The sequence below is a fragment of the Myiozetetes cayanensis genome, unplaced genomic scaffold, assembly GCF_022539395.1.
Source record: "Myiozetetes cayanensis isolate MyiCay16 unplaced genomic scaffold, myiCay2020 scf9, whole genome shotgun sequence".
NCBI classification, from domain to species: Eukaryota; Metazoa; Chordata; class Aves; order Passeriformes; family Tyrannidae; genus Myiozetetes; species Myiozetetes cayanensis.
In genome coordinates this window covers 30,698,666-30,726,482 of record NW_026088185.1, presented here as the reverse complement: position 1 = coordinate 30,726,482, position 27,817 = coordinate 30,698,666, and the positions used below count along the sequence as shown (strand labels likewise).

The following is a 27,817-nucleotide window of genomic DNA, read 5'->3' as shown; positions in this document are numbered from 1 at the left end:
ATATCCCCTTTCCAAGTTAACCTTTCAGGGTTGTTTTGTACTGTCAAACAAAAATTCATAAAATTTAAAAGTCAGTTTTAGAATTAATTAAAAAAATCTATTTAACAGCTTCCTAGGGTTAATTGTATTTTCCTCTTCTCTGCTTGTTTTAGAGTCAATTAAAAATCGATTTTAAAACTCATTTACTTTTTACTATGTACAGTGTGATAGGGAAAATATTTTTTTTTTCTATGCATTAAATTTGCCTTACTGATGGAAACAGAATATGCACTTTGCTTGAAAATAAGATGCCTGGAATTGTTTAATGTTGATCTCATAAAACTGGACTCATACACACTGTCAGGCAGCTTTTTAAGAGGTTCCAGAACTACACAGAAGTAAAGTCCTTGTCAAAATCAGTGATGCAAATGAGGCACAAGAGTAACAAGACTGTCCCGAAGGGCACAGTGTGGAAAATACCTACTTCTGACTGCCCCATTGCTTACCTCTATGAGGGTTGCAAGCCCAAGTGATACATTATCCAAGGGCCTTTCTGAACTGTTAGACAGCAAATTTTGGTTCCATGTACTTTGTGGATTTATTCATGGAAGTGAAAAGCGAATTTAAAAATGAGTTGCAATTCCAGAGCCAACATCCTTCTTAAAAATACGGTGATTAGGTTACACCCACAGAAACCCAGCCAATGAGTGGTGCACCACATTTCTTGCACCAGGACGTGTGGACTGTTTTCTGCATTGTCATTGTGAAATGCTTCGGAAAATGTGATATCACTCTCCAGTGTTTTTGTCCTGGAAAGCCTGGCTGGAAGCAAGGGCACAAGCACAAAGGAAAGAAATTCCCAGGAGAACTAAGCAAACTCTTAGTGAAAACATGGCATAAATAATAAATAACCTGGCAATACCTATTCTAGAACTAAAACTGTGCTGTTGGGAAAGACACAGAATATTAAACAAAAGTAAAAGAAGAGAAAACCCAGAGGCAGAGAAAAGTTGCTGTCCTCTTAAACTCTTTGAATTATACAAATTACTGTTGCCCGCTCAGAAATTCTTTCTTAGGTGAAATTTACTCCTGCACATGGACAGATCCAGGCACCTCTTTTCCTCCTGGGCTGGAGTTTCCATGGGAAAGGAATAAGTCAGTTCTTCACACTCCCTTGAAAACTCAGCACTCGTTTTGTATTTCCTTCAGCGTGTCCATTCACACGTACTGTGGATTGGTTCCAAAGAATGTTTATCTCTGCTTATTTTTTCTTAAATAAGGTTAAAGGATTTTCAAATATTCCCATTCTTCCATAGAAATCATCTATTCATTAATTATTTAGTCATGAGGAACAGGCAGCATTCATAAAAGTCCATGAGAAAACTTTAACCATTTGATGCATAATATTCTTTTTTTGGTGTCAGCTGGTGTTTTGTATTTCGTTTTCCCTGATATGGGATAATTTTTTCTTTCTGAAATGTTTTGTGCCAACACAAAACAACTACAACAAAAAAAAAAACCTGAAAAAAATCAACTTTTCAGCACTGATGAAGGGAAAACAAAAATGACAAATAGAGAAATTGGAAGAGCCCATAATATATGAGAAAATCATTGATCCCAGATGCCACAATTCAGAATTTCATTTTCTGTGGATCTAGAGTGATTACAGGTATACAGAAATGGATTGCCAGTGTCATTCCAAGGAAAACTCTGGTCTCAAGTTAAAGCTTTCAGAAAGCTTTCATGACTCTTTGTGTCACAACTTTTCCTGGAAAGGTCTACTATAGACTTTGCAGGAGAGATGGTGAAGAAATAGGGACAGACAAACATGGTGAGGCAAGGACAGACCTCCCCAGTTCTGCACTATCTCTCTCAACTTCTTCATGCCCTCTGTGGTCCCTGCTTTGTAGCAAAGCAGCCTCATGGATGCTGTTGTGTCCAGAAAGGGCATCCAGAGATCAGCATAATACTGAACAATGTGCTTACATACAGCTCTTATTTCTGCAAAACAATGCAGGATCTGTATCTCTCTGTGGGATCTTTGACATGCAGAAACCTCTTTAATAGCAATTTAATATACAAAGGTTCAGGTGTCAGGAGGAGGACATAATGCACTCAATTCACAGGTTACCTCTGCTTTTCCTACTCTCTGTTCTGCCAGCAAAATGGTCAGTGTATCTTGCTACTTTGGAAGTATCTATATCAAACATATTAAAAACTGAGTACAAATCCTCCTGTTTAGGCTTTGTTCCACAAAACATCACCTTTGGGGTTTGCTTTGTAGGTTATTTTCTGTAGTTTTCAAATCAAGGAACTATAGGCTAGACTGTCATGATGGAATAGTGGAGCTTGAAGCAAAATACACTTGTCATTATTAATTGCATAGTTTAAAGATTATGACCAGGTCAATGTGATCTCCATTCACTCTTAAACTGAAGTTTTACATTTCCTTTAAAAACAATTCTTGCAGATATAGCTGCACACTGTAAAATGATACCATCACAGTAGCACAGTGGCCTTTATTTTGCTAAAGAGAAATAAATCACCAAAAATCTTTATCCCATTGTTAGGGATATGGTGGCTACATTACATCCATGATCCTGAAATCCAGTGAACGGCTCTTCAAGTGTGGAGCTGTGGTGGCACCAATCACAGACATGAAGTTATATGGTGAGTATTCCCTACCCTGCACCTCTGTGATAGTTTATTCAAAATGTCTTTTATTCTTGGAGGTGTTATTTATTTTAACTAAGGGCAGATAATGTAGCAACATCAATGAGATTTCACCTTACTGTCTCATTCTCTTCTTTAAATGGAAGTGAAGCTAACACTGGGACAGTTTACCATAGCACAGACCAGATACATTATAATTAACACTGCTGATTTTTTCAAAGGAATTGTTTCCTGTTCTCCACTGAAACTCATTTCCTAAGGACCCTTTAGGTATATCAGCATGAATCAAGACTTAAATGAGGAATGATTCTTTTAAGGTTAGCAGTCAATTCCCTACAATATCAACCATGTTTTCATTCAATCACAGGATATTTTGGTTATGTATATGAAGTTTAGGGCACAGGCTCTGGACTATGGTACATAGGAAATCAGGGCACATTCCTTTACTGGTCTGTTAAACTTTTCAGTGCATTTTGGTTTGGGTTTTGGTTTGGGTTTGAGGTTTTTTGTTATTGGTTGTGGGCTTGGGGTTTTTTTGGGAAGGGGCGTTGGTTGATTTTTGTTTGGTTTCTTTTTTTAACCATTTAAAAATGGTTTTCAGTGGTACAATAAAATGATACATTTTGGTTCTAAATGAATATCTCTGTTGACTTCATGGCTTAAATACCATCTCCTGACTCTAGGTCAATTTTTAAAGAGAAGTAACTTTGAATTCACAAGTTTTTGTTTTACTTATACAGCATCAGCTTTTTCAGAAAGATACCTTGGGATTCCATCAAAAGAGGAAATTACCTATCAGGTAAGTTAGCATAAAAATGTAACTTAAAATGACCATTTTACTCTCAAAATGCAACTCAGTTACACTTGTGTGTGTTTGTTTGCCAGGCATCCAGTGTATTACACAACCTTCATGGTTTAAAAGAAGCGAATTTGCTAATAGTTCATGGAACAGCTGATGGTAAGTATTTAGAGATGCAATTAATTGAGAGTCAGAACTTCTAATAGGCAGGCATTCAAGGACTGATGAAACTCACATCTAGAAAGTACATTTTCAGTTTTACTATCCCTCTGATAGGATTTTTTTCTTTTGCTTCAACTTCTAACTCTAAACTGGTGACATTTTTCTTTGATGAATATTTGCACCTTTTAGATGCTGTATGTTCTAATTTGTTTAAATCTTGAGGACCCCTGTCTTTCTAGTGAAAGGTATTACATGAATTATTAATAGAGCTACATACATTTTTAATGTTGTTTTAAATTCATAGAAATTCTGCAGAATTATCAGTACAGTTGGTGAAGTACATCACCACATGGAAAGCTAATCTTTTCAGCTAATTAATTACAAGGTAGTGTGAAAGCATCTGAAGCTGAAGCTATACATAACCTTTTAATAGCACTAATACTTTTAGCAGTAGTTTAAGACAGAAAACAGGTAGAACAGGGTAAGTTCTAACACTTTTAATGAAATCACAAGATGTGTCAAATGAGATAATTTGTAATTACAGATTTAAATTTAACTGCAATGTATTTTTTTGAACTTTCTTAACTGATTTAAGTCTGAAGAACAAGCTTTGATGCAGGCACAAATTACAGTGCTGCAACCAGCTCCTCTGAACAGATTCTCATGCCTACTTCTTTCCCCAGCATTCTTCTGGTGAATGTGGGATAAGAGAAGGTTTCTTACTCCTCATTCTGGAGGCATAAGTACCTCACAGTGATGGGCTGAGTTGAGAGCGCCCATGCACAGCTGGCACAGTGAGAATGGCACCTGCCAGCCTGTCACCCCGGTGTGAAGGCACCAAACCTTTGTTATGGATCCAAAGTGCAGTCAAAGGGGTACAAACACTGTCCAGTGTTTCTTCCCAGAGCACAGGGGAGAGGGGCTGAGAAGATATACTGGATGACTAAGCAGGCATGAGGGTCTCAGACTTTGCTGATTGTAACAGGCAGCAGCAATTTCTGCCCCTCTGAACTTGGTCCTGGCAGGAATTGGGACTTCAATAGGTATCTGAGCAATGCAGTGTGCTCAAGCCTGGGACTCTGATTGTCTGCAGCCCTTGTTTAATATCACATCCAGTGACACCACCCAGCCCACTTGCAGCCCAAGCCCTGCAGGGTTAGAACACATAATAAAGCTGCCTGGTTTCACTACACAAAGCTTAAGTTACTGATGGGGTGGAGAAACTCCATTTCCTTAAGAGGCATGGGCTGTAGTAACCCTGTGCAAGCAGTAGAAAATCCAATGTGCTTTCCTTCAACACAATTATAAAATGCCTAGGTGTTCAAACAGAATGGTTTTACACACCTCTAAACTATCGCAGTGGGTGTAAATGAATAGGAGCCCTCAGAGAGTACGTGGAAAGTATGGCTTCCCTTGAGGCTTCCAGCTCCTTCTCCAGAACCTCTGTTTTAACACCCTGTATTGCTGTTTCTGATGGGGCTGGGCACTTCTGACCTTAAAGATAGTCAGCTTCTGATCCAGTAATTACAGAGGTTGGAAATGTTTTCAGCCAAAGCTGTTTAGCAGATAAGTATTTCATATTAGTGTAGCTTTTTCTAATAATATCAAATCTTGTCTTGCAGCTAAAGTCCACTTCCAGCATTCAGCAGAACTAATTAAACATCTAATAAAAGCTGGGGCTAATTACACTATGCAGGTATGTGCACTGTGGCTTTTCCTGTAAACACAGTTGAACATTTAACCTCCTATTGCTATTTCTTCACTGAGAAGGACCCTCCCTACCACAATGCAGCAGCATTACCTCAATTTGCAGTTAGAAGTCTGTTTAATCCCGTTTTCCTCCCTGTTAGTATCGATGTCAAGAACTATATCATCTTTTTGTTCTCCTAGGCTCTCTCTCATCTTTCTGTTTTTCCACATCTTTCTGTTTATCTTACAACACTATACAAAGCATTCCAGAATCCATATGCGCTATTTGTCAAAGGGAGATATCACTACTTTAGTCCCTTTTTACTTAAAAAAGTATTGGGACACGTGAGAGTAATTTACCCTTATTTTCAACATTTAGATTTACTAAAAGGCAGCTAAAAGGCGAGAGCAGTGTTCCCTCTCTGCACTGCCTTGCAGAGGAGGAGGATGTTGTGAGAACAAGATGGGAAGAGCAGGACAGGGCTGCTGCCAATGCACAGACCTGCACAGGACCCACCCAAAGCACGTGGATGTTGCTGGCCAAGGGCTCTGATTACATCAAACCTTCCTGGATATCTGACATGACCTTGTTCTGGGTCACTCCTCCAAATATCTCTGATGTTACACATTGCAAGCCTCGACCTTCCTGAACCGTGGGCGATCCTGTAGTTTTCTCTGAAGCGTGAGAGCTCCTGTCAGGGAGGAGGTGGCAACAATGGGGTTAGTGTCACTCAGGAAAGGAAAAGGACTTTATATGTACAATCTGTTCCCACTGCCCTTGTGATTTCAGCTGAGGTGATGTGAAGGCCTGTGGAGAGAGGAAGAAGCAGGAATGACAAGAGTTGTCTCAGGAGAGCCCTGTTGAGCCCTTCTGATGCAACCTTGTGATAACCTGAGTCTGAGCAAGCAGCTGAAGCCTTTTGCCTCAGGCCACCTCAGGTCTCTTGTCTCCTAGTCTGGATTTCTTCATTCAGACTGGAAACGTTTGCTCAGCCTCACTTGGGAGAGATTCCCAGTGGGATTTGATTTAGGAGATAAAAATGCCCACATCCACCCCGGGAGAAAAGAGAAGATGGGCTTTAGATAAGATAACAAGATAGTTAAAAATATGAATAAAAAGGTTTTTTGCTGAACACTTAGAAGCTGAGATATTGAGAGGTCCTTAAAAGCATGAAGTAATTAATCCTCATTGACGTTAATGGGGTTTGGATGCCTAGGCACCATTGAAAATGCCAGCTAAGTAAACTGTTGTAAGCACAATGGCTAAGAATACAAATTTTTTCACTTCTGCAGATCCCACTGCAGTGGTTGTTTTATGTAAGTTCAAATTCCAAGAGAATGAGTTTTACTTTGAGTTTTATTAGCTTTCCTTGATGCCATAAAACTAATGTTATCATCCTGTTGTCATCTAAAACATTTTGAAGATCAGAGAAAGAAAATTAGAGCCCTAAATATTTGAAAAGCCTATAAAAACTATTTACTTTTTTCCTTTCTCCTCTGCTAGATCTACCCGGATGAAGGTCATAACATTGCTTCTGAAAAAAGCAAATATCACCTTTACAGCACAATCCTTGGGTTTTTTAGTGCTTGTTTAAAGGAGGAGACACCAATTTTACCACAGGAACCTGAAGAGGATGAATAAGGAAGCCTATTTGTGTAGTACTGAAGGGGACTTACTCTGCGGCTCAATAAACCCTTAAATAAAAGTGACTGTAAGATTGCAGATTCTGCAGAAGCTCAAGGGCAGCTAAAGGATATCACAGTGGAACAGCACATTTACAGACAATGAGCTAATAAACTGGAATTCGACTGCAAAGTCCAAACATATTACCAAGGGACAAAACCTTTACCTTTGTGGAAGGTCAACAGTTGGTTACAGTTTCCTGGAAGAACTTAGTTTTGCATAAGTGTAGGGTTAGTGCATGTTTGTTATGTTAAGCCTCACTGTTGGTTCTGTAAGTGGTTGCTCGTTTTTTAATTTAAATGCACATCTTTATTCATCTTTGCATAAGGCACAACCTATCATAAGTATTATGGCCACTAATATTCTAAAAGGTGAACTGCAATCTAACACTCTACTGTAATGTTACAATAAGTGCAATTCTTCTGCTGTCTATTACACGTAAGAAACCACAGAGATAATAAAGGGCACGATATTTTCTCTAGTTTCTGCTCAAGGGGATATTGTCTAGTGCATCATATAACATTGATATTGAAAATTATTTCCCCACACACAATTTCAGCATTTACAATTATTACTGTACCTACTAGTAACCAATAAGGGATTTTTTGGTGGTGTGCTCTTGGTCTTTATGTATATACCCAGGATTCCCTAAGCAGAAAATATTTCTGAGGTTGAAGAATTTCTTTCAAGATGTAATTGACAGCTGTATTTAAAACAATATCTGCAATTGAAATCATTCCCCAGTCCAAAATGTATCTATTGTTTCCTTAAAATATGTTTGAGTTGTGTTTTGGTATTGTTTATAGTAGTTAATAGTTTGCTGGTTACACTCTAATTTTAGAATATGCTACTTTGTCACATGTAAATTAGAAACATAAATATTAAATTATAGTTTCAGATAAAGAAAGTTTATTAACAATGTATAATGCCACTGAGTAATACTTTACTCCTCAAATGAAGACATATTTTGTATAGTGCATCTTCCTTTTCTTCCATCTGGTCTCAGATGTAATTCTGATGTGCATCAAGTCGGTGACGTAGCTGGAACACACCATTAGTTTTTATTCCAAGGCTGCTCATTAAGTCTCTTGCAACAGGATTTAGCTTCAACAGCAATCACAAAGAAATGAAATGTTTTTCATTCAAGGCAAAGGAAGAATCTGAGAAGTTAAATTTTATTATTGTTCAGCCCCTCATACACCTATTTATTTATTTGTCAGGGTGAATTACAGCAATAGAAATTGAAACTATGAAATAAACAAGGCAGCCAGTTTGGATTTGCAGATTAACTCTAATCATGAAAATCAAGTATGGTGTTGGCTTAATTTTAGATATCTTTCAAACGTATGTGAAAACTCTTGACAGATGCTGTGCCACTAACAATAGCTGTAGTTTTTTTTTATTTCTGAATATATTCCAAATACTTTCATACCCAATTAAGGTTTAATTTCTTGCAAGATTAAAAAGAAAGTAATTTTTTGAAGGTAAATATGCTGTTTAAGATGTAAAGTTTGCATATTTTATGAGAATGGGAATTGTTTTTAATGTAATCAAAAAGCACCTGGAGCTTTTTTACTCATCAATTCCTTTTGGAATATTTTCTTTCACAGTTAGGATTTTTTTATGATGCAAATAATTAATTTGTCTGAAAGGTGTGGTTTTATGGAACACTGGAAAGTCTCTGTCTTTTTAATGTTTAGTATTTATCTTGTTTTATTAGCAATGTTTAACTATTTTTCAATTAGTTTAATACAGTTTTAATGTGCAATGATATCTTGTTTGGGTCCCAATGTCACCACAAGGTATGGCTTTGCTTTGTGGCAATTATAGTACATATGGATTACATATCTATGGTATAGGTACAGTATATATTTATGGAGGCTACTGTGTGCACTACAGTAAGATCATACAATACAACAGAAAACAACAAAAAAAAGTAAGAGCAGAATTCAGACAAGGTTTTGCAAATCCTGTTTCCTATAGAGAGCAACGTTTTCAGGTCTTCTGTTGTCTGGGACTGCTAGTTTGTGATTTTATAAGTTACACCCATCACTTAATAAATGCTCACCTGACAATACTGATGCTTTTCCTAAACACAGTAAACAAGGTCCTAATCCAGTTGAATTCAGTGAGATGTTTTCCCTGATTGGAGCCAAATGGTCGTGAAGGAAGCACAAGCTGTGTGCACGTGTTGAGGTTGCTGCACGGACTGGGCGTGCGGAGGATACGTGAAAAGGCTGATTCCCACAATATGTGCTGTCTGTTCTCCTGGGACACAGCCACTCTGTGCTCATTGTTTTCTGTGCTTCACACTGAGCTGCATTTGGCTACCTGCAAAAGAAAACAAACAAGGCTTGTGTCTCAGCAATAGGATTGTGCATGTGCTCAGGAAATACGTTATCCCAGCTCTGTGGATCCACACCGTGTCTCCTCCTTTTCCCATAGCTCTGTTTCAGGCCCCCATTCCCTACTCTTTCTACCTCAGCATCTCACCTCCAATTTACCTGAATTTGAACGTGTCATGAGGACACGGCCTTCTGTAAGAATGCCCTTGGCAGAACTGGTATGTTTAAAAAGTGTGTTATCGGAAATGTGGGTTATCTGCGTGGAAATGTGGTATACTTTTAATGTTTTTATTATTTCTTACATCCTAGAAATACAGGTATTTTTATATAAATGTGTATACAAGGGTGAACATCAGGCACAGATTAATTGCTTTTAGTGACATTTTTATGCATGTATTGAATTCAGATATTGCAAAAGTGTTTGCAGGTGCAGGCTCAGATTATAGTTAGACTAAAGAATTTGGTGTAAGGCATCCCTTTACTTTTGCTAATAATTCTTCCACTTACAGCGCAACTGAATAGTGTTATACATCAGATGCTATATACGTAACTAATGGCGATCATTAATTAGCCCATGTGATCTACAGTATTGATCAAAAATTAGTACACATTGCACCAAAATAGCATGAAAAGCATAGACTTTTTGTAGCTTATCATTTGTTAAGCACCATGATGACATTTTAAGTCTGAAAAATTACTATTTGATTCACCTGTCCTTAAAATATGACACTTACACTAGACTAGACTTATTAATTTATGGAAAGCTAGGGAATCAGCATATCCATTTACTGCTTACTAGAGCATATCTTTACCTTCTTGATTTCTTCTCTCCTTTTTCTGCTATTACAACTTGCAAAATCTATGAAACCTGTAGGTCATACTGAGATTTCAACTATATTACAAAATCAGGAGTAACTGCATGGCTACTGGAATATTTTCCCCAGATTGTGGAGTACAAGGAAAGGCTGATTATTTTTTAAATTAATTTATTTAATCTTTTTGCAGCAAGGACAGAATTATTTATTACCTGATCAACGTCTGCTATGATTTGTTATTACCAACTGTTCACTGTTCCTCAGTTTTTGGCATACGGTAGATTTCCCTGTGTCTGAAAATGAAGATGATTGCCTCTGTTCTCTCAGCTCTGGCACTCAGAGTATGGAGTTAGTTAGCTTCATTTAGCTGAGGAATTGTGCCTTTTAAGACAGAAGAGCTTGTATTTGATCTGAAGCCAAAGATTCTCCGTGGAAACTTGGAATGTTGAGTGTTGGCTCCTTTAATAAAATGCAGAGGATACAAGGTGTGACCTGGTATCCCTCCTTGCAGGTTTATTAGACACTGCTGAAGAAACTGAAGCAAGAGCAAGACTGACCCAAAGATACTGAGCACCACTTCCTTTTGCACAGTCTAGAAGCACACAGGCAAGGTGCAGCGGTCCAGGCATTTTGTATTTACTTCAGATAACTCCTCCTGGCAAGTCAGTTGCCTCCAGGAAAGAAGAACCTCTCCGGCATTGATTACTGGTGCATCTTCTGCAAAACGTCTTTCTGTGCCATTAAGATTGCTTGTCTTTATCCTCTTAATGAATTCAAGAGTGCTTCAGAGAATGAGGAGCTCATGGGATGTGGCTAAGGGGAGTCACAACTTCCAAGGTGCCTGGAGCTTTGAAAAGAAAAGAAAGGATTTAGTTAAACTTCTGTCTGTTGAATTTCATACATGAAAGTCGAGAAGGAGCCTGGCATCGAGGAGGTGATTCACATCGAGTGTTAGTGATTCACTCACCAGGCAGGTAAAATAACATATGTCTTATAAAATAAGTCCTTGTCTTCCAATGTCTGGAAATTACAGTGTTGTTAGATAAAGTTGATCAGGCATTTAGATGGAATTAAGGAAATTAAACCACCTGAGTATATGCAGTCCCAAGTTTCCATTAAAGGGGACCAGACTTCTTTCCTATATAATTAGTTTAGAAATCCAATATCCTACTTTTACGTAAGTAGAACTTGAAAACAGCAAAATTGATTTAATAGTGCCTATACCCCATGAGAACACAAATGATATAGATACAATTCTTTTTAATTAAAATACTCCATAAAGTGCCAACAGTCCTTTTTTAGATTTCGTAAACGAAGAAAAAAGTAAAGGGAAAAAAAAAAAAAAACTCCTGATTGATAAAACCAACAGAGGGAATATAATTGGTAGGGAGGGAGATGCTCAGGAAATAATTCCCTAAGGAAAATCATGTTTTCTACTGTAGCATATTTTTGTGTCATAAATGAGCTGAGGGTTCATCTGTCAGAGATGCTTCTAAGGGAATGTAGATGCTGACACACAGGTGGTGTCCAGAGGCTCAGGTGGGGAGCAAGTACCTGCACAGGCAGGTGTTCCATCCTGCACACAGTGCAGAACCTTCACAGCTCCATGAAGGGGAGTTATAGTCTGATATTTTAGTCCATCAAGCAACGCAATTGATAGGCTGAGGCATGAAACTGTTACCTCGGGAATAAGAATATTGTTTAAAAATGACTAAGCAATATGGTCATCTTGCTGTTCTCCAGTTTGTCAGAGGTGAGGATGGGGAGCTTGGCCAGGGCACGCCGTGACCCACTCCACACATCCAGCTGAGAGACCAGCTGGCAGCAATTACAGCTCTGGTGGTGTCTGTAAATGCTCTGACATTGCTGTGAAAGAAAAAAAAGAAGAGGGCATATAATGCATGGACAGAATATCTTGCCTCTGGTAGTTTTTCAGAAGAGCTGCTTTAGTAAAATGGGCTGATGCTTCCAAAATCCTAATGAAGAACAAAGCATTCCTGAAGAACTGTCTTGGTTTGTTCCACCTCTCAGCGTTTTCCTGGAACATAAATTTGACAAATCAAATAATGTGTAGAATCCATTCTTAGGGAGGTTTTCAGCACCATTAGGAGAGTGGTAAGAAAGAAGAGTGTTCTGAGGAGACAAGCAAAGAGGCATTTTGTTGCTCTATTCAGAGCTGTTGCTCTATTTTAAAGTGGTGCAGTGGTAACCTTAGAGACAAATGGAGCCAATGCTTCATTCAGTAAACTTTCAACTAAGGCAGGAGAGCCAGATCATTCAGTTATTTGCACAAAAGAATAATTAATTACATGGTTTCTTATGGATTTTTAGTCCTGTGTTTGATTTGCATCCTACATTTCAGACAGTCATTATAAGGTAGAAATTGTTAAATATAATTCCACATTTGAAATAAGCAGTTACAGTAAAACATTTCATTTTCCAAAACAGTGAAAATTGTTGCATTTAAAGGTATTTACACTGTCAAGTTAACTGTTCTTCCTTTTGGGTTGTAGTGGACACTGAATTTGTTGGACTGATGGGTTTTTAAATTGAAGTGGAAATTGTACTGATTTTGGACAGAGGGGCTTATCTATTTTTGTAGGAATTGCTTGTGGAAATACAGTGAATCTGAATACCCATGAAATATTTGAAGGAGGTTTTATAGAACATCATATGAAAAGTATAAAATATCATATGAAAAAACCTAGGAAGCTGAGGACCACAAAGGAAAAGTACAGTCATTTGGCAGTGTAATCAGAATTAAGCAAGGCAAAAGAAAAGGCAGTGTGGAAAACTGATTTAGGCAGGACTTTCAGGCTTAAAGGGAGCACTGTGAGAGAGCATATCAAATTTTGCAGTTTTGCTTTATCCTACTTTTTTTTTGTTCAATAAGTTGTTTCTGAGGTGGGGCTGGAAGCAAGTGTGAGATTTTTCCAAGGACCCAAGTGCCTATCAGTACATTTTCTTAAGAAAAAAAAAAATCAAAACAAAACAAAAAAAACCCTGAAACCACACTTAAAAAATCAAAGCCCAGAGAGTAAGCTAGGAGTTAGCAATAACAAATTGGAAGAGCAGGAGATTCAGCTGATTTCAAGGAGTGGCACAGTGCTTCATGAAGAGGCCTCGGAACTGTGGGAGAACAGAGCAAGGTGTTGTGTTTACCCTAAGTGAAGAAATTGAAATGTGGTTCATAAACAACACTGGGACGAGACTCTTTCTGTCTTATCATGATATGATGAGAAGTTCTAATTCCTTTGTTATGCTAATGATTATTCACTCATTATAGCAGAGACCAGACTGGAGAGGCTGAGTGCCGGACCCGTCTGCTGCTATGTAGGTGCACAACACTGCACCTGACAAGAAGAATATGTCAGAGTCTTCTCCTAATGTTTGACTTGCTTTCCCATGCCACTAGAGAAGGGTTTAAGAGCAGCCATGGCAGGGGGAACAGTGGCAGTGACAGCAGCCTAAAAGCCTCCTTGGGAACAAGGTGGGAAAGAAAGGGAGCTGTGTTTGAAAAGAGACCCTTCTCTGCTTGCCCTTCTTGGGGAAAGGGATTATGTCCAGGGAAGGGTTTGGGGTGATATTTGAGGCTGGAAGAAGCTGGTTCTCAGGTCTCCTCTTGTTGCCCCTGCAGTGTTTTTCTGGAGCCAGTGGGTGTTGAAATCCTGCTCTTCCAAGGGAAAAAGTTTCCAAAAGTGGCTCTTGGAATCTGCTCATGACCCTAAAGTGTTTTGTAAGTAGATGGTAGAGCTTGACTGTGGGAGAAGCCAGCACCTCCAGTTCTTCACACACTTTTTACTCAGCAGGGAAAGTAACCTTAGTGGAATCTACACAGGAGCAGTGCTTCTCTGCCCTGTATTGTGAGCCATCTGGAGGCAGAACTAGAGCTTAGCTAACCATGGATCAGTTATGGTTTTTTCCCTAACTTCTAATACTATTTTGTTGTCAATAATTATGTCTTTCTCTGATTCTTAAGATGCATCACAACTTTACATATATCAAACTAGTTGTACATTTTAACTGCATTTCTGTTAAGAATTGGTTTCCTAGCATGCTCAAAGTCTATGTGTACACTGCCATAACTGGGCTCTCCATCTTCCCAAAGAAACCCTTCTGCTGCTCTGCTCAAAATCTTGTTTGTGTGCAAGGAGGAATCGCCTCGCGTACAAAGACAAGCTACTGTTAGCAAGCAGTAATATACATACTTTCTCCTGCTCATGACACTTATTAAGCCTTTGGGACTCTGGCATCATCATCTGGCTATAGCAAATCTTGTCTGCAGGGACAGTGTCCAGAACAAAGAGGGTCTGTGATTTTGGTGGGGGTTTGGGATGGCTGGGGCTGCCAGGAGCAGGGAGCCGAGGGGAGGTCAGGGTTTTGCCTCTCCTGGTTCTGGCCCTTCACTTCCTTGGAACCCTGCAGCACTCAAGAGTCCCAGGTGCTGCAAATCAGGAGCCTCTACCCATTTCCATCCGCTCCAAACACCTTTTGGCTCTCCCAAGACTTGGGTGCAGTGCCTGCCTCTTGTGCTGCATTGGTGAGTCCACTCCCGGACAGAGTCTCTTTTGCTCCACAAAACCCCAGGTTGTGACACCCAGTTATCCCATGCACATGCCTGCCACGAGCTTTTGAAATGATTTTGCCACATTTGGCATTAATCTCCATTGCTCTCTCTACTTCATCTGTACCTGCAGAGTAGTCCCTATAGGTGATGCCTTCCTGCCTATACTCCACTTACCTTCTCTGCCACAGCTCATTGCATTTTTCCTTAATTGAATTTGTAAACCTTCTGTAGGGGTTTGCAGACAAACACCAGGTGTGACTGTGTTTGCATTGGGCCGAGTGTGCTGCTGAGGCACATATTTACATATTTAATGCAAATCTGCAATCACCCTATGGGGTAACAATGTCTGCTGTGTTTGGGCAAAGGGTGGCAAATACTCTGCACAGTTATCCACTATTGGATATGATGCAAACCCCATAGGTCTTATTTATTCATTTAGAGTGTCTCCACAGAATGCAAATTGCAAATCCATTGTGAGAGAACTGTAACATTGCAAATCCCCTGTGAGAGGGCTGTTGACCTGCAAGCAGGGTTGTTGCCTATGTCTTCTGTGAGGTTTTTTTCCAGCTGAAGTGGTACAAAGTGAAGAGTCATTAAATCCTGCTGGTAAGGACCTGCCTGTGTCAGCTGCTTGATACTGGCAGGGATGAACCACTTCTCACTTCTGCTGAGGGGATGGATCAAGGTTATCTGCCATATCTTACCCTTTCAGTCTGTGAAAGAGGGAGAATAAGAAGCAAACCACAATCTCTTCTGGTAGTTCAGTTTAGGATTATAGGTTTGATGAAAAAGTAATAAGTCAACCTGAGCATTTTAGAAACTGATTCAGTGATAACTATCCACTTTTTTGCAAACCAGTATTTTTTATAGTTTAACCCATCTGCAGAGCTAACTTTTGACTGTCAATTAGCATTTTTCAGCGTATCAGTCTTGGTTGCTCCATAACTGTCATGGTGTGAGTACAGCACTCTGGGAAGGGAAGAGAGCATATCTCTACAATACTAATACACAAACTGCATTATAAAATATGGCTGGTGATCAATTTGAAAGATTTAAGAGTACTTCTCTAGCATCCCAGCTGAAGCTTGTAATTTCTACAGATAAATATTGATGTTGTTGCCATAGAAGCCTTCAATCCTTCATCAGTCCCTGATTTGGGTTTTTCTCTGTGACAGGCTTTGGGGGTGAGGGGAAATACATGAGGATACATTAATAGGAAACAAAGGAATGCTGTGTAAACACACTTAGGATGTGTCACACTGTTGAGTGTTGCCCCTGTAATACTGGTTTCAGGTTCCATTAGTTTAAATTTTTCTGCCAACTATTGAATCCAAGGAAAACGTATCTGCACTTCATCCAGCTACTGCAGTGGGAGTCTGGAGCTACAAACATTTTGTTTGTAGATGAAGAAAACAACTTGATGCCTACTGAGATATCCTGGTATATTTTCATATAAATTTATAAAAACATATTGGTGCTAATTCAAGATATCTGTGTATTCTGAATATTCGTTTAAGAGGGTATGTCTGGAAGGAGTGGGAACAGCATTTCAGTTCTTTTACCCTTTTTTATATCAGTTGTACAGGCTGCTTATTATGGATGCTGTACTGCATTTTGTTCTGTCCCAATTAACCTGCCACCTTCTCTAAATGAAGCTTGTACAAATGTTGCCATGCATGACCACCAAATGTCACTGCACCTCAGCAAACTCGACAGAGGGTTGGCTGTTTTATGTTTTCTTTATTATAGCACTAAATTGATTATTTATACATTGATTGTTAAAGCAAGTTCATCAATTTAATGCTGTAATAAACTTGGCATTGAGTATAGTTTTAAACATGTCAGAGTATAAAAATATGCATATGACTGGACCTTTCTGAATTACAGGAATGTGAACCAGACAGAGAGCAAAAACTGAAAGCTATTTGTGACATTTAATGGCCATATTAAAATCCCTAATAATAAATGACAAGGTAATTAAGGTGGAAAAAGTATCCCCACGAAAGTGGTTTAAGCAATTACAATAATGTCATGGAAGTAAAAGAACACATCCAACTTGAGCAGCATCTCAGATTGTCCAAGTAAATTGATTATTCAGATTATCAGTGTCTCATTTAAGTATCTCCATCTGTACAATGTAATGTATGAACTGGCACGTCTGACCATTTTAAGAGATGCAGAGAATTATAAACTCCCCTGGGTGATGCAGAAATGTATCTACAGGTGATGCAGGTAGCTTGGATACGGAATAGATTAACATGGATGAAGAAAAAAGGGAATGAGGCTTTATACAGTTGCTGCTTTGTGGGAAATCTGGGCCATACCCAAATTACTGGAGAATCTAAACCCAGACCTAAGGGGTTTATGTATAGATAGGAAGGTTATATTGACATAATTGCATATTTATAAGATAAAAAAAGTTTTAGGAGTCATTTATTCCACTCACCTTACTGCTGCTCCCCCTTCTATTTTCTTCTGTATTATTATTACTCTGTTATTTTACATTCGTATTGTTCCTTAACTTGCATCATACTTCTTTTCAGACAGACAAAAGCTGTGCTGCCCATCTCTATGGGTGAAAGTATTTGCACAAAGTTTTACAGAAGAACATGGCTACACCAAACTTCTAACTCTCTCCAGGTGAATGCAGTAACACCTTATTACACATCTCAAAATGCCTACAGTGGGAAACTAAAATTCTGCTGGAGAACATAAACTTTAAAACCCCTACTTTTATGATGAACTACGGTGCCCAGAGGAAAACATCTAGAGAATTGACCTGTTCTCTTCATCCTCCCTCCCTGCACATGTACACTCTTTTTGTTCTTCAGAACCAGAGAGGGCTCCTTAGCTGGTTAAAATGCAAGAGATATACAGCACAAAGGCTTTTGATGGATAGCTCAGGAAAGAGATAATCTGAGTGCTTAATTTGTTTCTATAGCAATTAGTTTTTAAAACTGTATAAAGAATTAAGGCTAAATTTTTCTGAATATAATTGCTCTTAAAACATATTCAAGCAAAATATTATCCTGCCTAGCTGATTGTCTTAACATCTTTGCAGTTGGATTCCTGTGCATTAATAATACTTAGGTTTCCTTTCTGACTCTCTCGTTCAGCATAACACTTCAATTTAGAGCAGCTAAAGATAGGAGTATGGAAGTTATCCTCTTGCTCCCTCCCCATTAACCCTCCTCAGTCTTGCTGCACCCGCCATCAGTCCTGCAGCTGAGAGCTCTGTGGTGGAATTTTGGCGAGCGTGAATCCTGCTATGTTTGTGGCTCTGTAAGAAGTCTTGTAACAGTGCCAGTGATTCTCAAAGAGTTGCCGTCAAAGCCCCATGAAGTCAGCAGGTACCTTGCAGTTGCCTTCAAGGGTTTGGATCAGACCTGTCCTGCTCTCTTGTCCTAAATTCCCTGCCCTAATCTGGTGCAAATTGTTTGGTGACAACATGGAACCGTGTTTGATTTTGTCTGATTACAAAATACTGGAAAAATACTACTGAAGAGTTCTTTTATTTCCTTTGAGAGAAGGAAATCACCTATTGTATGTGCTAAGGTACTTTCCTCTGCATCTGAATGTGCTCTAGGAGACTAGAGGTTTCTGGATTTGAGCTCAGGTAAAGCCAGTGCAAACTCCAGTGGAGATTGATAGACTCAGTATTGTTCTCTTCTGCAGATACCTTATGTGAGGCAATGACTTCTAACGTGGCCTGCTCTGTCCTGCAACAGGGGAGATCTTTTGCTGTGTGCTGTGTGCATGCTCCTTCTGCCAGAATGAAAGTATGAAGTGTGGAACTTCAAACCTTGCTTACCCATCTGCAAATAACTCCTAAAGAGGAGTGGTAAGGGTTACTAGTGCTTGAGACAATTTAGTCTGACTCGTGTTGCCAGTCTCCCTAATCCCTTTCTCACCATAGTTAAGCACAACTCTTCCAACCTGCAAGACCAAGCTACTGTGTGCAGTGGAATTGCAAAGAGAACTGTTCTTCCAAAGTAAGTTAGACCCCAGGGAAGAGTTCGCAGCACCAAGCCTGACAGAGTTCAAGAAGCGTTTGGACAATGCTGCTCAGGCACATGGTGTGACTGTTGGGGATGGTTCCTGTGCAGGGCCAGGAGCTGAGCTCAGTGATCCTTCTGGATCCCTTCCAACTCGGCGTATTCTGTGAAGTTTACATCATAAATATCCAAATATATCACACATTTACGTTTCACATTTTACAATATGGCATAATAAGAACACTCCCTAACTACTAGAGCTTCTGGTTCCCTGTATGTGAAGCAGAGTAATAGGCACATAGTGATGTGAAAATGCACAGTAAAGGAGTGATTGAGTAACTTACTTACCTTAAACACTTAAGCATATTGGCATATTGCCTGTTTATGCTGTACCAACAGAGGTTTTTTTGGGGTAAAGGCAAAATAAATTGTCTGCATTATACATATGGTTAAATAATTATTTGTATTGATTCTCAGAGCATTTATGTTCAGCAGAAGTGGAGTGTGTTACCACTGTGAATTGCAATCTGTTTTATCAGAAGGTGGGACTAAAACACAGGAGAAACTTGTCACTACCTTGCTGCTCCCAGATGAGCATCTCTTGGGTGCCTGGTGAGACTGGAGTATGGGAGGGCAGGTAAACACACTGATCTCCTGATCGATGGCTGATAACAAGGTTGAGTGCTGTGTGTGGAACAGTAAATGATTAGCAAAAGAGAAAGAAGAATGAGCAGTTATCACGGTAATTAGGTGGCCCAGAAAAAAGTTAAACAACAAAATATCTTTTTCCTTCAGTGGCTGCTGCTGTGTTTCGTCACGTCTGTTGTGATTGCTGCCTGTTTCATGTCTATATGCTGGGGGAGAACCTGCCCCTGCTCTCCTCATTACCTATGGACAGAAATGCCTTCTAGTTGGTATCTGCAATGGGAAATCACATAGGCTGTTTAAATTAATCCATTTTGCAGGGTATGTGTGGCAGACACCACTTCAATGTAAATGGATATTTTGGCTCCCTCTGCTATGTTTAATCAGTGACAATTTTTAAACAGTCCCTATGGAAGCAAACTATCCTCCCCCTTGGCAGTGTTAGGGCTGCTGGCACTCAGCTGGTGTGGAAAGTCCTGTGGGATCCAGAGGTGAAACGTACCTGAGTTGGAAGTCTCTTTCTGTGCAACACACATGATGTGGGGTTGTCACTGAGTGTCAGTCTTCCAACATCAGAAATGAACTTTGAATCTGATCTTGAATTGGTCTAGAAAAAAAAGGTTGCACCTGATCTGGCAGAGAAATTATCAGAGAGTTGATCAGTTTGGTCCTGCTCATGGGAAGTAACTATCAAGTTCTGTGCAGGTGGAAACTTTAGTTACTGTTTCTGAGGATGTTTCTTCAGAATGAGTAGGAAAAGATTTTCTGGATTCCTTGGGTGAATGAATCCACCAGCGTTTTATCTCCAAACACAAGAAAACCCCTTCCTTTGGTGTTTATATAGACACTTCTACCTGCGTAAGGGATTGAAACGCTGCCACCTCAAGAGATCGAAGGTCTCTGACAGCAGCAATCAGTGGTATAAAAAATGAAGTATGGGTTTCAACACTTACTCATTCCTAAGCTTCCCTCGGTGACATCCCTGCTGTCTCTTTAGGAAGCATCTCTGGATGAACACATTTTTTTCTCCTGCTGTTGACAGGTCTGTTTTCTGCCAAAACTTTATTTTCAGGAGACATAGTTGCCTATTATTTTGAGCTCTTTATCTTGATGAAAACTAATGAGATAAACTGATGCTCCCTCATTTCATGGGCATTCAAAATGTGTAGCCCCTGGCAGTATTCATGACTAGTCCTCCCAGCAATCAATACCATGAGCCAAGTTCCCTGGGAATTATGGCTGCTTTGTGCCATGTTTCTCCCATGATTTTTTCTTAAATTCTGCTCAACTTCAGTGGATTGACTGTGCTGATTTGCCAGAGCCACAGGGGCTCAGGGTAAGCCACTGTCTTCTCATGACACTGGTGAGTTCAGGGAGGCAAAGTAGCCAGAATATCAGTGGGTTGACAAATCATTTTCAGTCATGCTGGGAACCCCCATGGGGCTCCACTGCCTTAGAGAGTTGTCCTCAGCAAGGGGGCAGAGGGAAGACAGTATTTGTTTTGTTTGTAATGGCTTTGAGTGGAGATCCTTGAAGACACTCTAGTGTCTTCATTACTCAAGTCTGCACATTAATCTATATTGGCCCAACATTTTGATGGCTTGGGTTTGTATTCACAGGTGTTCAGAGGTAAGCAAGGTCTTATGTATAACAGACATGTGTAAATACAGATTGGTCATGCGTAGTAAAAAGATTATAAAATGAGAGGACAGTATTTGTTTTAATAGCAAAAAGGACAGAGGCTGTTTAGGGCAAATTCCCTCACTCATTTGAATGGTCCTTTTATCAGATTTTGATATCTCACTCACTCACATCTGCAGTGCACAATACCTTTTTCTGCACAGGTTTTTCTGTCTCATTCATGAGGGCTTGGTAGACTCACTCCTATGAAACTTTATAACAGCTGTGTGGATTTCCTATGGATCGCTCTTTTCAAAGCCTGATTCAGTGTTTTGCATGGATGCAAACTGGCACTTTGGCCAGCCAAAGGAGGCAGCTACATGCACAGTCCAGCTGCTTCTATACATGCTGCTCTTCTGCTCTGAAATAACTCCCCTCTGAGTTGGTGTCTGTGGTGCTGCTGCTCACTCCTCCCTGCAGGTCTGCAAGTGTGAGTCTGGAGACAAGAGATAGCCTGTCATTACTGGGTAAGTAAAAGGGCTAACCATGTGTATGCACAGCTCTGCTCATTGATGGAGTGACACAAATGTTGTTACAGGCAGTCAGTAGCATGGATGTGATTGCTCAGAGTTGGATTCTCTGCTTTCTGCCATCTGCTGTAGGTATTTCAGGATGCAGAATCCTTGAAGCAGAAAGTGCTTCACCCACAAAGTCTACACTGCTGAATTGGTGCTGTGTTGTGATCTTCAGGAATCTAAATTAGCTTTCAGACAGAATAGACAGGAAAACTTCCCAAAAAAAGCAGAATTCTTTCCAATATCACACGATAATCACTGCTTGAGGGTAGGCTTGTGAATTTAGGCTGCTAAACACTAATGCAGAAGTGTAACAGAATGATTCTGTTACTAGTTTGCCTAGTGTAAGTTTTATGTTCAGTTCCCTTGTTCTCCAATTTGCAGATGCAAAAATCCCCCCTTGGAAAAGCAGTGGAAATAGTGGAAAGGAGGTCTTACTTCAAACATGCTCACCCAAGGTTTAAATGCACAAAAGTATTATCCTTTGCAAATTAGGTTCTGGATTTCTTGAACACAACTTCATGTTAGAGTATATAGTTCTGCATCTCATTCCAGCTTCGAGAAGTAGCATATTTCATTGTACTCTGAAGTTTTGCTTTGCTGAAAAAGTCTTCAAGAGGACAGCAGCATGTATGGCACTTGAGGAACCAATATAGATTCTCAAGGTTTAATGTAGGAGGAACCATGAGTCTGTCCTTTTTATTCCCATTCCTTATCTTACTTTAATTTACGAAATAAGTGGACTTTAATTCAAATAGCTTGGGGTTATTTAAAAGATAATACTTCCTAGAGAATACACTTCTGTAAGAAAACCAGTTTTGATTTTCAGGGATGAGGAGATACTTTCTGTTCCTATATCATATAGGATTTGATTAAGAGGTCACATATTTAGAGATGCTAATACTTCTTTCTTAGATCAAGTAATCAGGGAAGCTGAAGGAGGAAAATCAGATGGTGGTTTAGTTATGAGTAGTTCATTGAACCTTGCATATGATTTAGCTGTAGAAGAGCCCATCTGTATTAGTGAATATACTACCTTTCTATTCAACATCCTCAGAGGTGGAAAAGACACATACTAAACACCCAGTGTGGTAACTTTTATTTGACGTAGGGAAACAACATTAAAATAAGAAAACCAGTCAAAGGAGCAGCTTACAGGGTCATAGAGGTTGTTTAAAGATGTTCTATTGGAGTAAATACCTTGTTTAAAAAAAATGTTTTCTTGGAAGGGGAAAAAAAACCATCCAGGTAAAACAGCAGTGTAAAAGATGCTATTAGGAGCAATAAAGGCACTATTTAAAATATGAAATATATGTAAGAATGGGAAAAGTGAAAAAAAAAATTCTGGTAGCTGAAATGTAAAACACAGCAGAACGATCAGAAGAGAATTTGAGACTTCTGAAGGCCTAAAAGCTGATGATGGAAAACTTCCCAAATTCCCTCAAGGCAGGGAGCCTGCAGGATGCCTGTGGGTCTGTGGAGGAAGGGGTGTTAAGGTCATCATGGGCAAGTGCAGTGAATCTCTGCGCAAGAATCCACGGCAGAGGTGGGACTCGTGATGGGCTGAGCCCGAGGAACTGTCCCGTGCTGAGATCTCAGCAGAAACCTTTTTAAAGCAAATCAAGAAAATTTACTTACAAATTGCCAGACTCGCGTGCTTGTGCCCTAAAGCTCTCTGAGGATCTGAAGTGTTAAACTGATGGACTATTTCTGGCAGTATGAGGTGTTTAAAAACATCTTAGCAGCAGAGAGGAAATGCCAATCTTTACAAGCCCATAAGGAGGGGTGGCTGTATTGTAGGGAGCCTGATTTCTGTGTCTGGCATGGAAACAGTGGAAAAAAAGGGAGGGAAAGAACTCATTGATAGGGATGACACAGTGGGAAAGAGTTTCCATGGATTTTGCAGAAACCCCTGCTGCAGTAAGAGCCAAGACGTGCACAGCGCTGTTCTGCACAAATCACGTGCGTGGACTTTTTAGCAAGACCCTTCACCAAATTCTCCTACTGACTCCAAGTTTTATGTCATAGAAAAGTTAATAGTAAAAACTAGATAGAATTTGGGAAATAAAGGTGGGGACTAATTATCAGGTTTTAGTTGTTCCAGGAAAACCTCTGTTGAGATCTGTTCTACTCGAGGTGTTCAGAAATTAAAAAGAGATGAAAAAGGAAGCTGAGAAAACAGCTAGGCTGATGATACAAAGTTGCTTTGTTCTGACAAGCCCAAAGCTGACTGCTAACACATACAAAAGGATCCTCAAATCCTGGATGACTGGGCAATAAAACTGCAGATGAAATTCAGTAGCAATAATGCAAATTAATGCATAGAGGGGGAAAATTGTTCTATTTTTGAGCACGGTAGGCTCTAACTGCAACATTACTATGCAATGGAGAGATCATGAGGCCTTTCTGGATTGTTCTCTGGGTACTGCTTCAAGTTCAACAGCGAGAAGGACTAGTAAAGCACTGGGGATTATAGAGGAGACATAAAGAATAAATAAGAAAACATTATTATGCAGTTGTAGAAATCAGATTTTTAGAAAGGCATCCAAAAATCTTGAATACCGTGTGTATTGTTATCCTCCCTCAAAAGGGATGTGATAGAGCTAGAAACACTGGTAGTCAGAAACCGTGAATATTTACTTTATAAATATGATGTACAGAGAAAGTAAATATCCACGTTCTCAACATTGAAATTCTGAGATGTTAGTCAATAAAGATTGGTGAGAAATATTTCCCAGAAAGCACATCAGTAGACTTGGCCAGCACTGTAAGTAATATTCAGTTATTATGACTGTTATTAAACTAAGTGGGAATATGGAGAAAGTTGGTCTAAGGAGGTTGAATGTTGTTCCAGAGAGAGTTCATGAATTTTTAACCAAAACGGAACTGTTTGTACATTTTATCCAAAATTTTATACCAAGCAAACAGGCATAAAGGATCTGCTGAGTGAGTCGGTACACGATAGACACGTGAAGAGAACTGGCATTACATGAAGCTGGCATTACGTGAAGACTTAACATTTTTTTAAGGATGAAAGGAAAGGCTTAGTTTAAGAGGCAATGTAACCTACTGACTGTGGCATTTTTCCTCCTTTTAATGGTCTGTTTTCCTTGCTGGTTCTTCTCCCCAAATACTGTCTTTCAGCTCCTGCAATGTCAGGCACATGCCAAGTGATACAGTGATACTGCTTCCTGAGTGTCACTGTTAGAGGGTCTAATCCCTTGTGAAACATCACAGTAAATGTCAGACTACTTCACTGACATGCAGGGGTGTTCCCAGTGCTTTATATTCCCGTGTAATCTCTATACTTTTCAGCACTGTGATGTGCTAAAGACTTTTATATCAAAATAAAACAGGAATCCAAAACAAGCTGCAGTCATTGAGCTATACAATGGCAGATAAGCTAACTGAAATTAATTAAATCCAACTTTAATTAAAGTTTAAAAAAATCCAATAAGACTCTGGGTTATGAAACATTTTTAATACCATTATTTTTTAAATTTTGTTGTATTGATTTGCGTGGTATGACTTATAAGGAATCCCCAGTTGCAGCATGGAATTATATGATAAACCTCACATAGATGAGGCAAATTGGAAGTTTATATAACATTGAATAATTGGAAATGTTTTCTGTTCCATAAAAATAGAATAGAAAAATGCTAAAGCATGCTCTAAACAGCCTCTTTCATCCTGCTGATGCACAATGTTAATACATTATTAAAGTGGTAATTTTTCAAGTACTTTACTGAATAGCAGCTATTCATTATGAAGCAATAAATGAATTGAGGAAAACAAGATATAGAACCAAAGAACTTTCATATGAACAATAAAACGTCGGTTTATAATGCAAGTAAAAGTAAAACAAACATGGTCTGTGATGTCTGGACAAAATATATACATCTAGAAATGTGAAGTGCCATTACTTTACTAGGACTCTGCTGACAGAAATAAGAAAGAATTGCTGTTCAGCATCATCTGAGGGAGACCAGGCTGCCTAAAACCCCTGATGGAGATGTGTCAAACGAGGTGATCTGATAACTTTGGCACCACCCTTTCAACCCCAAGAAGCTCAGCAAGTCCTCACCAAAGAGCGGTTGTTTCCATTCTGCGGTTTAGGATCAGAGTCTCTTAATGTATTTAAGTGCTTATTTACCTCTTAAAGTAATGAGGTACCTGATGTTTTCTAGACACAGCAGGTATTTCCATCATTCCAGCTCGGTTGCTGCTTATCCAGTGTGGAGGAATTTAATTGTCTGTCTTTACAGAGGAGTCTCTCTGAGACGTGACTTGCAGAGTCATAGCGAGATGGGGCTGACTTGAAAGTGCAACATGGGTGAAGATTCAGCCTCTCAATTAAAAAAAATCATTTTCTTGGGTGACTGTGCATTTCTGTCTGGTTGAATATGTGTATGATTTTAATAGATTTGGGCTAAAAAGCACTATTTTACATAATTTATTTCATACTCCTGGCAAAATGAGGGGGAGGTGCCCAGTTTACCCCTTATATGAATCCTAAGAATAAAAATTGAGAAATTACTGAAGATGAAAGACAAAAAAAAGAAACTGAAGAGCTTTACTTTTATGAATGCTTAAAAACAGCCAGATGCTGAAAGGTTTTGCTCTCGAACCCAAATATCTTTTATTTCTTACCTTATGTTTCTTCAGAGATAAAAAGTAACAGCATATTTTTGACATGGATCATTTCTTGAAGACTAAAGAGATCAGAATGAAGTTATGTAAAAGGCTTTTTACAAAAGGGCTCAGCTTTGGTCTGGATAAAAGCATTTCTACAAAAGACATTCCTAAAATTGCTCTCCATGAAATAGTGATAAAAGAAGGCACTTGGGAATAAATATCATTATTCACAAGTGGTTTAGACCCTGTCAAACATGTGGGCAGTGTACAGCAGGAATGATTAATGGCAGAAGAAGGCCTTGGGGATAATTCTGGTCCTGGCAAAGTGCACTTAGTCAGATCTGGAAGCTGTTTGGCCAACTCTACAGTGGGTTTGCAGATACCCACTGTGAGACAAACAGTATTTAAAGTGCTCTATGAAGCAGCAGGCCTTAACTAATGTGTCTCAGCTGTCAAACTGGTTTGTTGGCGTCTTCTTTTATCATTATTTCATTTAGAGCAATTTTAGGAACATCAATTTTCAATGTCCTATGGCATTGTAAGACATAGGAGATGGGTGTGCCATTACAGGATACATAGCCTGTTTTTCTTTGCCTGAGATTTGCAAGAAAGAAGCAGCCTCTTTTTTTGCAGATAACTCCCCCATGTTGATTCAATTAAAGAAAATGACAAGCTAAAGTGTTGGAGGAAATGCATCTTGGATATGTGTTCTCCCTCTGAGTTGTACCCAAGGACAAGGCAGGACTGAAACCTGCATTAGAGCACAGCAACAGTCCTTCAGGTGAGTGGGTGGCTTAAACTGTCTACACTAAAGGAAATTACTACCTATACATATATATTTACACATGTCAAGAAAGAGAGGAATGCATTTCAGAAGAGGTACTTCAGGCAAATGGAGTTTGGTATTTCATAGCCTGTAAGGTAGAAGCGTGCTGGGCAGTGTAATTGCTACTGGATACATCATAGTAAATCAAGGCTTTTCACTAATGGATCAAAAGTGTAAAAAAACCCACCTTGGATTAAGATATTTTTAAAAAGTCTGGTGTATTTCTTAACAGTGGGAGAATGGTTATAATTTATTCAGGTCTGTGTCCTGAGAAAATTCTAGAGCTTCTTACAGCTGATGATTACAAAACTCTTGACCTTTGTCCTCTTCTCAGCTTCTCAGGGAAAGGCTTGGCTATAACAGCAGTGAAAATCACTATGTTTTATTGCTGTCTTCCTATCTAATGACAGTTTGGAGGCTGGAATTAGACTGAAGATATCACCCCAGCTCCAGAGCTGGACAAATCGTTGACAATTCTTTCTTTTTTCTTCCAAACATGGAATAGAAGACTTTGATTCTGTAAAATGCTAGGATGATTCTTATAGTACTGGGTTGTAATCTGTAGTAAAATTGCCTTTAAGCATGCCCTCCCTCCCTGGAAGGCAGCTGAGGAATCTGGATGAGCCCACTCTCTCTGAAATTGCCTGACAAAACTGAAAAGTAGGAGCACTAGAGGCAATTGAACCTCAAAAAGACCATGTGGATACAATAAATTCTTCAAACCATCCTCAGAAAACTGTATCTTAACATGCATCTAACACAAGTAACAAAACCAAACCCCAGTAAACCACATATTTTAAAGGTTTTA

The 27,817-nt window shown here is 39.2% G+C and overlaps 1 protein-coding gene across 2 annotated transcripts in view; it reads left to right on the top strand.

Annotated features, from left to right (window-relative positions):
• Nucleotides 1-7,963, top strand: part of DPP10 (dipeptidyl peptidase like 10) — a 473,153-nt gene extending 465,190 nt beyond the window's left edge. For both annotated transcript variants that reach the window (XM_050339334.1, XM_050339333.1), the window contains exons 22-26: nt 2,550-2,649; nt 3,393-3,451; nt 3,538-3,610; nt 5,236-5,309; nt 6,807-7,963. In XM_050339334.1, coding sequence (XP_050195291.1) covers nt 2,550-2,649; nt 3,393-3,451; nt 3,538-3,610; nt 5,236-5,309; nt 6,807-6,944 — 444 coding nt within the window. In that variant the 3' untranslated portion in view covers nt 6,945-7,963. The remainder of the gene's footprint in view (nt 1-2,549; nt 2,650-3,392; nt 3,452-3,537; nt 3,611-5,235; nt 5,310-6,806) is intronic.
• Nucleotides 7,964-27,817: the final 19,854 nt, after the last annotated feature.